Genomic DNA, 12,543 nt, shown 5'->3' on the forward strand with positions numbered 1-12,543 from the left:
CTCTGCCTCTTTCAATTAATTTCCCCTGAACCCATGTTTCTAAGGCTCATAGTAATTGAATCCAAAATAATGATGTCATTTGTTTTAACCAGCCTCCAACAACCTGCACCACAAAGCCTTGTATCATGGTCTACATATACATTTGCATGAGCAATTACTTTCTGGCCAAACAATTTTTTGCCACTCAAAATTGCAGTAAAATAGTGTCTTCCCAAAACTATTTCATTAAAAGCCCATATATATACATTCTTGTAGTTAAGGCTATGCTTTCCCAAATCATCTTCTTCATATTTATAGACATCACTGAAATTGCTACTCATAAACAAAAACCCACCAAATTAAATAGGCAAATTCAAGTGTTTCTTGACATTGTTGAACAGTAGAAAAATATTAGACAAGAAAAGAAAAGAAGAATAAAGAGATAAAACATAGACCATAGGAAACTTGTAAAATCATTTTTAGGTATACCATTATGGGAGCAAGAGAACCTGCAAAATCCACCCAGTTAAAGATCTTGGTTTATGTTGTTTTTTAAGAGAAAGATCATTTTTCTACTTGAGGATGTATTCAACAATCAATGGTTTCCATTGACTAGAAAGCGATGGAAAAAAAGGAGTTCTTAAATAAAAGGGACTAACAATGAAGAAGAAACCAAGAGATGAAGAAGATATATCATGGAGGAATATGGCAATGAGAGGGAAGAAGATGGAGATGAAAAGGCCGGAAAATGATGGAAAATTTCACAATGGGTTTTTCCTTTTTAGAACCTAGTATTGGAAATGGGTTATAAACGTTGGTATCATTCACTTAAAGCTCAACCTTATAATTTGGGCCATTAATTAAGAATATGACATGTGTCAAACTGTTGTGTTACATTGTTGTGCACAACAGATGATTTTTTTCCCCATGAAGCAATGCAGTTACAAGAAAGAAATTTCAACAAGCAGTTTTTGGTGAATGAGCAGTAGATCAAGCATTATTGGGGCGAACCATTAGAGCGCAACAAAACCTCAATCACCCTTCATGATGCCTAAAAGGGAAGTAGTCGGGCTATCAACTTAAAAACAAACACTTGTGGGAAGCAACTCAATCTAATTTTTTTTAGTTATGTTGTTGTTCATTGGTTAATTAGTTGATTAGTAGAGTTAACTTTTTATTTGTGGGTAGCCTACAATTTTGTCTTAGCTTTACCTTGGTAGGTAAGAATAGCATGCATTGTGGCTTGCAGGGATTGTGGGGGAAGTAAAACACTGAAGAATGTGAGAGAATGTAAAGTATGATAAATTGTGTAACATATTTGACACTATGTATAGTGCCGGTCAAATACAAGACTCAAAACAAATACAAGAATACAACTTCCTTACAATATACAAATGCAGTATACTATGTATTTCCAACATCCCCCCCCCCCCCCCCCACAAGAGGAGCACGTCATGGACTACAAGCTTGGAACAAAGGAGAAAAAATCATGGCCAAGGAAGAGGTTTTGTCAAGATGTCAGCAAGTTGATCCACAGTGAAGACAAACCAAATTGCCGATCTCTTGCTAGCAACGAGTTCACGCACAAGATGAAAATCTATTTCCAAGTGTTTTTGTATGGGAGTGGAACACTTGATTTATAGTAAGGAAAATAACACTCAGATTATCACAATAAACCAAAGGAGTTGGTGCTAGGAATATTGCAAATTCATGAAGAAGACACCTTATCCAAACTAATTCTGTTGTTGTAGAGGCGATCGCTCTATATTCAACTTCAGTTTAGGACGGAAGAACAATTCTTTGCTTTTTGAACTCCATGAAATAAGATGAGAACCAAAATATATTCCAAAACCGATAGTGGATCGTCTTGTTTTGAGTCACCAACCTAATCTCAATCACTAAAGGCTTAAAAAAATGGATGATCCAGTTTTAAGGAAAAGCCCATAGGACTTTGTTCCATTCAAATATCACAATATTCTTTTAACAGTAGACCAATTTAAGTCAGTTGATGCATGCATAAGCTGGGCCACACCTAACAGTAAAGGAGATATTAGGCCGTATAAAATATATAAGTACTGAATCATTCCTATTGTTTATCTAAACAAAGTAGCATTAGTTAAAAGTGTTCCGCTAGAGAGAGACAAAGAAGTAATTGCCATTAGAGTTGTGTTGTGACTGGCTTAACTTGATTCATATTAGTATGCTTTAGCAAATAAAAAATTTACTTATGTTGTGAGATGTAAAGTCCAACTGTAGTTCGTTGGGCCTCTACTCCTAGAAGATAGTTTAAGTCACCCAGTAGCTTCATAGCAAAGATACTTGACAAATCTTTAATAAGCAATGAGATCGCATCATCATATTCCCGGTGATTAATATGTCATCAACATAGATTAAAAAATATATGACAATCTTCTATTGCCGAAAAATGAAGAAACTAGTACCAGTTTTGGATGCCGCAAACCCATGAGACAAAATAAAAATGCATTGGCAACATTGAGCTATTTTATGGGCCAATTATTGTAATAGCCAAAGACAAAATTAGCCTCACTGTAACTGGTTTCACAACTTGGTTGAAAGTTTCACTAAAATCAAACCTTGGGACGCTGATTATAAGCTTTAGCAACTAAGTGTGCTTTGATACCATGTGAGAGAATGCAAAGTGTGATACTTGTATAACATATTTGACAATATATATATATATATTGCGGTCAAATACAAGACTCAAAACAAATACAAGAATACAATTTCCCTATAGTATACAAATACAATATACTATGTAATCCCAACAAAGGACTAATATCCATCATGGATAGAAGGGGAAGGAAAGAGTAGTTTTAAAGCTACAAAATTGTTGTAGCATTATTAGAGCATTTGTCATTGCACAACCAAAATAAATAAATAAAAATGGGGAGGGGGGCAATTAATTCGACCCAATTCGATTTTTTTAATCAACCCAACTCGGTTTTTTCTTTGAACTAAAACAACCTATCAGTCACAAACCTCTAAACCAACCCATGACCCATTTCAACCCCTTACCAACTCAAACCCATTCAAAGCCAATTACCAAGTTACCAACCCAAAGCTTACCACCAACCTTAACCCTAAAACATCTCGTTTTCTTCCTCTGATCCACTGCGATCTCAGCAGTACCCAACGACAACATTGCCTACTATTTAGTCCATAAATCTTTGCCCTTCTTACCCCTTTTGGACTGCTCAAATCAACCTCCAACCTAGTCGACCTTCATCTCAACTTTCTTCTTGTACTCTTCTCCTCTTTGCTGCAACCAAGTTCTTCTTAAGCACCATTGTTTTGTGGTTGGGATACTCTACCTATGTTGTAGTCGTGTTGCAACAAAATCTCACATTCACCAATAGCTAAGATATTAAAGCCTAAACACCCAACAAATGTTCCATCACAAAGTATACCATTGTACGCATGACTCAGAGAGATCGGCTTGATCCATTGCCAAAGCACACCCATGTTGATGCCGCGGAGATGCCTCCACATTCGTCTACCCCAATTATATCACCACCTTCTTACACTCAGTTGAAGCAACGCATGAGCCTTATGGAGATTTCTCAATTTCACATCTGAGAGGAACTTGGAGAAATGCGAGCACAACAATCATACTTCTAGTCCTATGTTACAGCTAGGTACCAAGCACTCCAGAGCAATTTTAGAATGAATAAAGTGATGGCACCAGGGCCACAAGACATGACAATGCAGAGGATATGTAGGCTTCGCCCGTCTTTCGTGATCTTTTAGGGAAGTCTCTTTCTGATGTTTGTTGTGCCATTAGTCATTTTGGTTTTTCACCTAATTTCTCTCAATTGCTCTATTTTGGAACTTTGAGGACATTGCTCACTTTAAGTTTGGGGGTAGGCTTTGCATGTTGTATGTCACCTTTATCACCTTCATTTTTTTATTTATTTATGTGTGATCTTAGTTTTTGTGATGTCTTGTTTACTTTATTTGCAGAGTATTTAGTTTTGTTTGCTGATTTGTGAGTGGTATTCTAGTCATCAGTTGTTTTTTTATCTTACAGTTTTTCTATTTTGTTGTTTTTGTTATTTCATGTTACAGCAAAGTTAGTAAGTCATTTAGCCTATTTGTAATTTTAGGTTTTGTTTGTTTTGTTTTGCTTCTCTTTTGATGCAACAATGTCAGTTTCATGTCTCGCGTATAAAGTATGGATTTCTATGTGTGGTGTGCAATAAAATAAAATAAAAATAGTGTATCCAGTGATTAATATGGTTTCGTTGTGTTGATATTGATGGTAGTTAGTAATAAAAATGTCAATGCAAATGCCTTAACAACAATTCGCTATAATGATCTAGTGTCTTTATTTACTTATATGTGTGATGTCCTATTATTGAGCACCAAGTGATGCTTCAAGCCATGGAGAACTTGGGAAGGTTGCAATGTGAGAGTTTAGGATTTATAATTAGTTGAATGAGAACCAACATATTATGGGTCCCAATTTGGGTGAATGCAATTGATATATAATTGTAAGTTGATTTGTTCCAAAAATTTTGTGTATTGTGTATATTGGCAAAAGTTTGATCCCCCCCCCCCCCCAAAAAAAAAAAAAAAAAAAAAAAAAGGGAGAAAGAATAATGCTTCTATGTTTTGGGCTACCTAGTAACCAGAAGTACATATATAACTCATGTTTATTTTTGTGTCAAACAATTGCCAAGAATAAGAGCATGCATGTGCACTATTGTTTGTGATTTTGTTGAGTAATCGAGTACCTTCATCATAAATGTTGGTATTCATGTAAAAAGACATGAATGACATCAAAAGTAATTGAAAGAAATTGTTTGGAAAAAAAAAATGAAAGTTCATAGAAATAAAGTTTGGGGATCAAACACTCAAAAGATTGTAAAACAGGTTTTTGGGGTGCAAAAGGTTATGGGTCCCTAATTAGTGGAGATGTTGTCATTTAGTTAACCTATGAAATCAATAAACTAAGCTTGATGACCATAATTCAGCTAGACTAAGGTAATCTAAGGTGAGATCCTTAACTTTCACACACATTTGATACCTTATGAGTAAATTTATGACATCCAAATGTTATTGGCAAGAAGTGTTGGAATTGAAAATTAGAGAAAGATTGAGAGGCAATTTATGCATAACTTCTGTCCTATTGCATGATTAAGCTAATGTTGTCTTTTCTTTTCTTTTGGTTTCATAGTATTGTCCTTTGGTTTTTAGTTTTTTGTTTTCCTTTTATCGCTCGAGGTTGAACAGTATCTTAAGTTTGGGGGGTGTGATACCTCTATGAAATAGAGTTAATTCAAGTGATTGTATGCTTTAGATAGCTTGATTTAAGAGCATTTTCTCTTTGTTTTAGTGATAGTTCTCAATAAATTGTGGTTTATGAATCTTAATGTTTTAAATCTTGTAAAGGTCTTGTATTTTATTTATACATGAATTTTCTTGAATTAATGTATGGAATTGACCAATTCTCTTTTTCTTAGTGTTGTAAGAGAAGAATTATAATGGATGAAGAGATGTCATGAGTCATAGAAGAGAAACAAAGAACAAGTCTACTTAGTTTATTGTAGAGATGCTGCAGCATTGCGGCAACATAATTTTTCTAGATTGGACACACATGGCATTCTCAAGTGAAATCACAAAAAAATGGCTAGTTGATTAGATATTCCTCTTGTCATTACGTGAAGGATCTTAACAGTTGATCTCGGAAAAAAAAAATTCTAATCCTACAATCCATTTTTATCCTATCAATTAAGAAAAGTTTGGGGGTAACTGAAAAAACAGAAGAGGTACCAAAGGAGGCAAGACCAAAGACACAGGGGAGGGAATTTGGCCAAGAGGAGGAACTGTTGAAGATAGGAAGCTGCAACATTGTGGAAGGATTCTTCTAGTTATATATTGGGTTCTATATTTTTTTTATTTTTTTATATTCTAGTTGAAACTCTTCTAATGGCTGCATATACTTTTTTATTTTTGAATTTTAATATGAGCTAGTTTCTTATTTTGTTAGGATGATAAAGTACCCGAACCTGCGATTTGAGCTGTGAATATTTAGTTTGTTGTAACTTTGTTGTAGCACAGTACATTATCAGTTTGCTCACATGTTTTTGAGTAATTTCATTTATTGATTGGTCAACATTAAGTGAATGTTGAGTTTTTAGTTAACTAAAAAGTTAATTGGAGTTAGACCAATATTGAACAATATGTGTTAGTTTGATCCTTATTTAGATTTAGCTAATTAGCTGGTAAGATATGGATATTCACCTGCTTCACATAATCGCCGTTGAAACCCAGGTGTCACTTGCATCCTCAATTCAATTCCCAGTAGGAATATGATGATTTTAAATTAGGATGCTAATGCATGAGTGGATTGAAAAATACCCGTGTACAATTTCGTTCTAGGTTCTTCGATAAACCTTTTGCTGTAACTTTGCTACAACATTCACAACCCTAATTTAGGGAAGAGGAAATTGATTCTCAATATTCATACCATTTATTATAATTCTTTCCATTGTGTACTCTCCAATTTAGGATTTTGTTTAATTCATCTATCTTTTTAGAACAAAAGTAATTTGTCAACCTTGTTTAAATTAGTTTTCCTTTTACATTGAAATTCAAGGATAAAATTATCCGTGGAATCGATACTTTACTTACTCTTTACTACTTGACTGCAACACGTGCACTTGCGTAGCATTTTTAAGCACAAACAAACACCAATCCATCTTAGGCTGAAGAAAAACTTGAAGATTGGCTGCTCTCCACTTAATGAACCAGGAAAAAGGAGCAAGACAAAAAGGTGCCAATGCCTAAACCAGAAAACAAGCTCTTGGTTCATCTGCATACTCCTTGTTGCTTGTATTTTTGTTTAGGTCGCAATAAAAAAGAAAAAACTGATTTCTGTTTGCAGGATTGACGACTTTAGAAAGGCATCTCCCAATGGAAAATAAAAAAACAGATCAAAGGATTAAAAGGGAGAGCTGGGGAAAACCAACTTTTGCCTATTCCAAAAATTCCCACTATAAACCTAATAGTACATACAATTAATATTATCTTCAACTCTAATAATGATGGTAAAAAAAAATATAAAAAAATAAAAAAAAAAATCTAAAAAATACAAAATCACTGCCACAAATCATCCGATCTTTAAGGCTTCCCTCAACCCTACGGTTTCACTATTCTGCAGGGCCTTCTTGCCAAAACCACCTCTGTCTTGCATCATTGCCACAAACTCATTATAATCTATGCGCCCATCCTGGCATAAAAAGCATAAGAATTTGGTGAACATTTTGATTCCATAAAACATAATGTTCGAGGAAAAATTGAGGGGCTGGTTCTTACATTGTCCTGATCCACTTCTCGGATCAAATCGCTCAAGGTGATATTTTCTATACCAAACTCTTCACATGCCTTTTGAAGCTCATCTTGTGTGATGTAACCACTTCCATCTTTGTCAAAGTATGAGAAAGCCGCAAACAAATGATCCTCCTTATCAATTTTATTCCAGTGTAGAGTTGCAGCCAAGAACTCCCCATAGTCTAAGGTACCACTATTGTCAATATCTGCCTGTTTCCAATAAAATTATGAAATTAATGTCAGTACAACTAAGTAACACTGCTAAAACAAAAACTTCACCCTACTGTTGAAACCAGAAAGCCAAGAACAAGGAAGTATACTGCTACTAAAGAGGATAAATGGGTACAAAGCATATGGAAAGAAGTAAAATAGAGTTGACCAGACACTTAATTTAAAAGTTCCTTCCCACTGCAGGAATTTCCCCATCCATCCAACAACATTAATAACCAAGAGATGCATGCCCCAGGGAAGAAATAACCATTTTGTTTTTCTCTCCCCCCCCCCCCCCCCTTTTTTTCTTCTCCCAAAACCCTTTTTGTGGTTCATCTCCTCAAAAATTACTCAGAAGCTTTTCCAAATCTATCATAAACCCTAGTATTTTATATGTGCAATTGCCAAGACGAACAGCTAACCTAAGAAATTAGGGGTCTGGACGTGTAGATGACACCAAGGCAGCAGTGCTAGCAAGTAGCACCCACACAACTAACTGACAACTTGACACCTATGCTTATCTGTGCCATGGTATGTATATATTTACGGGGAAAATGAGGAAGGAAAGTCAATGGAAAGACTGAAAGAGAAAGTTCAGTAATATCAATGAAATTTTGAAGTCACCCCTAAGAAGGCCCCGATGAATGCTGCTTTTTTCAAGAAGTGGGGTTTACATCTCTTTGCTCTCCATGACTTATAAACTACCTTCATGAGTTATCAACATTCTCAGGATTAAAATCCCATATGAAAATTTACCACTTATGCCAGTTTTCCACCCATAAGGGCAAAACAAAAAGATATAGTATCAGCAAATGTGAACTTACAGCTTGCATTAATGCATATATTTCAGACTCCTTAATGTTAGCACCCACTCTTTCCAGACCAGCCTTTAGTTCTTCAAAACTGATCTGACCACTATCATCTGCGTCTATCATCTTGAACATCTCTTTAAGGCCAGCAATTTCCTCTTCAGAAAGGCTTTCAGCAATAACCTATAAAGAATAACAAAACAGTGGATTACAACAAGTTTCTGATTTTTCACACAATATAGTGTAACCTCCTCATATAAAAGTAATACTAGATCTATATGAGAAAATTAAAATTTTAGAATAATCCTACCTAGTATTCAATTCCCTCTGCACACAACCACCCCCCCCCCCCTCAAAAAAAAATAAAATAAATACATAAATAAAAATAAAAATCCTTCCCTGATGCAGAACAGAATATATGCAGCATTTTTTGGACACTGACAACATTTCATTCTCCTGTATCTTAACAAGTGAAAAGTCCAACATCCAGTGCTACCATGCGTAAAGTTAAAAATTCCTCAGAGAGGTGGAGGCACTGGGTACTCACTCTGATTGCCAGTTTCTTGAGTTTGTTCATGGCTGAAAACTGCTTCAAGCGAGTCAGGACTGCGGAATCAAGGGGCTTATCAGGAGCAACACCATCGACTTGAACCCATGGGTGACCTGCCAGAAGTCATGCTACTTGATCAGTAATGCTAATCCACAGATAATGTTCTAATGAAAAAGGAAAACCACAGTTCCCCAAACATAGAAAATTGACAGAGAAAATAGATCGCAGGGACTAGACTGGGTACAATGTGATAACAACAATGAGAGATTGGGTAATCAAGAAAAATTCAATTCAAAAAGATACCACAGAAAATAAAAAGCTTTCCTGATTTCAATAATGTTTGTCAAACGGCTTGATAAGTAGATATGGGGCTGAGATCAGTCATCAATTGGTTACAACACTCAGAATCTCCCACATAAAAATTTTTGGCCCAATACAAATCGAATCTTGAACGTGTCAGAAAAACATCCATGAATCTGACCTAGAGTTAGGATCATCTTATGTGAAACAGAACATAAATGCATTGTTGTTGGGAGTAGGACTGAGGTTTCCTAATTGGAATGGCCTCTTTAAAGTTCCTATTTTAGTCTTCTTCTTTTTTATATGTTTTCTATTTTGGAATCCTATTCCATGTTAGACTAGCTTCCTAATGAGTCCAGGATTAGTTTAGCTATTCATACTGGTTTTTGTACTTCTTTTCCTACTTAGAGTAGGACTAACTCAGATTTTAACTATAAATGCCCCACTGGGCCTATGAATAAACCTTTTGAGAAATAATCTCTCAAAACTACAACATGGTATCAGAGCATGTATCTATGGGGACACGCTGAATTGCAGATCTGAAACACCTATCTGTGATTGGAGTCGGTAGTGCTTATTGTTCATCGGTGACTGTCAAAGGCAGTGATTTGTCAGCTTGAAAAAACCTGTAGAAGACAAAATCTGTCATTGGCATAGAAAAGAAAAAGGAAAAGGAAAGGTTGAACCACTGATGGGCTGGATCGAACCATAAACCTTCAGGTGAGTAGAGCTTTGAAGATTATGCTCTAACTAGCTGCACCACAAGCACAATGACTATAGTGGCTCTATTTTCTTTTCTACTTTTGGTTCACCAACTTCAAGCTTGCAGAAAGAAAAAGGAGAAAATCATCTTTCTTTAAATTAGTTGGAGGTTTGGCTGGTTAATTACTTGTTGATTGCTTCATTCTATTATGAAGCATTGTTTGACTAGGTTTTTTCCCCCAAAAGTAAATTTCCTTTCAAACCTGTGCACAAATTGTTCTTCCTTGATACTGAAGATTCTACCTTTTTTGGGACAATCTCCCCCTTTTGAAGACCTAACCTTGTGAAGATATGAAATTCTTTTTTCTGCTGCATACCTAGAAGTAATACCCATTTCCCTCTCAGACCTAAATAGAACCTGGTCTCTGTTACTCTTGGATATTTGCCCCCTTACCTAAGGGAATCTTCCCCTTTGGAGATCTAACCTTGCTGCAGATCTGACGTTTTATTTTCCTCGTTGTACCATAGCAGTTGTTACTCAATTACAATTTGTTGAACAGTCCAAGAATTTTCTCCTTTTTATCCAAGGAACCTATCCTAAGTTGGCTGTAGTTACCCAAATAGCGCAATAGGGTTTGCAACATCAAATTTTGACAGAAGATTACTACATCATAATCAACTACTACCACAGACTCGTTATCTACTTGGTTTGAACTGGATCAGGGACCATCCCAAGAGGGACCAAGGGCTGAAACAGGGCCTAGGGTTGCTGCCCAGCACCCTATGGCCCTGAAGAAAAAATGCACCAAGTGAAAGGTATTTTGGTAATTTGAACAGTCCTAAACAAGCCCAATCAGGGTTAATTATATTCAACATGTTAGTAAGAGTCCAACTCTATTTTTATTTCGGTGTTTGATTTAGTTTTGGTCAAGTTGTGAAGGAGTCCTAGTCCCATTAGGAGTTCTATTTAAAGTGTGGTTCCCAGACCAGCCTACTCTTGTTTTGTAATTTGAACCATTCCAGAACAAGACTAGTAAGAGATTCTAGTCCACCCCATTTGCAGCATGCATCATGGGGTGAAATTTCAGCTTGCTTAGGCAAAAGATTTTCGAGTCTGATAAGACTAGAACTGATGCAGTTGCATGTGCATGGCTGGACCAGCATGACCAATCAACAGTTCTAGACCATGACAAACCAATTCAAATTGGGAGGCTACTGGTCCAATAGGGGGTTGGTTGGGGTTACTTTAATGAACAAATTTATTTTATATTGGAAAAGTTTGATATGTAACAGATTAGTTAACCTGTTGAACTAGCTCCCTCTTAGGAGTGAATTTTACGTAGAACTTATACATACACAGTAGTGATTGACGCTTTTAGTATTGAGAATAGAATACTGGTTTACTGATGCTGTGAAAAAATTGTGGCACTCCTTTCCTTTCTCAGTCTTCCTGATCCATTTCCATGTCTCTTTCAGCTAGAAAATTTTCCAGTTTTCCTTCCTGTCCTTAGTTCCTTCTCTTATCTCTCCCTGTGCATCTTTCCCTCTTATATTCCAGTATACCTACAGTGAGTCTCAATTGATCATTGCTCTCCTAGTCTTTGTTTTAGTGATGCTGTGATAAAATAGTAGCAATCCTTTCCTTTCTTAGTCTTCCTAATCCCTTTCTGTGTCTCTTTCAGATAGAAATTTTTCTAGCTTCCTTTCCTCTCCTTAGTTCCTTCCCTTATCTCTCCCTGTGCATTGTCCCCTGTTCTATTCAAGTATACCTACAATCAGTCTCAATTGATCATTGCTCTCCTCATCTTGCTCCTTTTCCTTTTAGAATAATTTGGAAGATCAAAGCTCACCCTTGACAATTTTATACGTGAAGCTTTGGTCCAAGATAAATGCTTGAACTAAACTCAACTCAAGCTTTGGTCCAAGATAAATGCTTGAACTAAACTCAACTCTGCTTCCCGATTTTTTGCTGGCACTGGTTGCATTAAATTGCACTGGGAATGTTACCACTTGCATTTGACAGGATTATGACTTAGGAAGTTACTCTAAGATTTTATTAAGATCAATGTTATCAAAGTTTCACCTAAACAATGCTTATGTATCCAGGTGGAAAATTTATGCCAAGGCAAGCCATTGCTTTATTGACCAAGGCGCTTTGGTCTTAGAAGCACATGCTCACCCCAGTGACTTGACTTCCCTCATCCCAGGTAAGGAGAAAATAACAACAGAAACACTGTCTCACTATGGTAAAGGTTATTCCATTATCAATGTGGTCATGGGCATGGTAGAAGATCTCGCTCTCAAGCGAGATCTCGCCTCCTTGAAAAACCGAGATCTCGACCATCTCAGCGAGATCTCAGTCGAGATATACAATTTTTTGGCATCAACTCAGTGGCCCATCTCGGTGGGTTTTAGGGTCCCAATTGGGTTGAAACTTGATATTTAGCCTATTTAAGGCCTTTTGAACACCTTGGTGGCCTTGGATTTTTCATAAAACGACTTTATGTATGATTTCTAAGTCTACCTATAGTGTGAAATCGAAATGTTGTAGGATTAGGGAATGCAAGGTTATACAACATGTATTATATAAGGCATATAAATGAAAAGCAAGTGTATCAAACATATCAAGTAACCTAAATG

The 12,543-nt window shown here is 36.2% G+C and overlaps 1 protein-coding gene across 1 annotated transcript in view; it reads right to left on the reverse strand.

Annotated features, from left to right (window-relative positions):
* Nucleotides 1-6,377: 6,377 nt before the first annotated feature.
* Nucleotides 6,378-12,543, reverse strand: part of LOC149024526 (calcium-dependent protein kinase 20-like) — a 43,501-nt gene continuing 37,335 nt past the window's right edge. The window contains exons 4-7 of the mRNA XM_089144753.1: nucleotides 8,899-9,014; nucleotides 8,367-8,534; nucleotides 7,318-7,542; nucleotides 6,378-7,231 (exon numbers count right to left, since the gene is read on the reverse strand). Coding sequence (XP_089000879.1) covers nucleotides 7,112-7,231; nucleotides 7,318-7,542; nucleotides 8,367-8,534; nucleotides 8,899-9,014 — 629 coding nt within the window. The 3' untranslated portion in view covers nucleotides 6,378-7,111. The remainder of the gene's footprint in view (nucleotides 7,232-7,317; nucleotides 7,543-8,366; nucleotides 8,535-8,898; nucleotides 9,015-12,543) is intronic.

This window comes from Hakea prostrata, chromosome 2 (genome assembly GCF_041222555.1).
Source record: "Hakea prostrata isolate BN-2017 chromosome 2, UWA_Hpros_2, whole genome shotgun sequence".
Lineage (NCBI taxonomy): Eukaryota > Viridiplantae > Streptophyta > Magnoliopsida > Proteales > Proteaceae > Hakea > Hakea prostrata.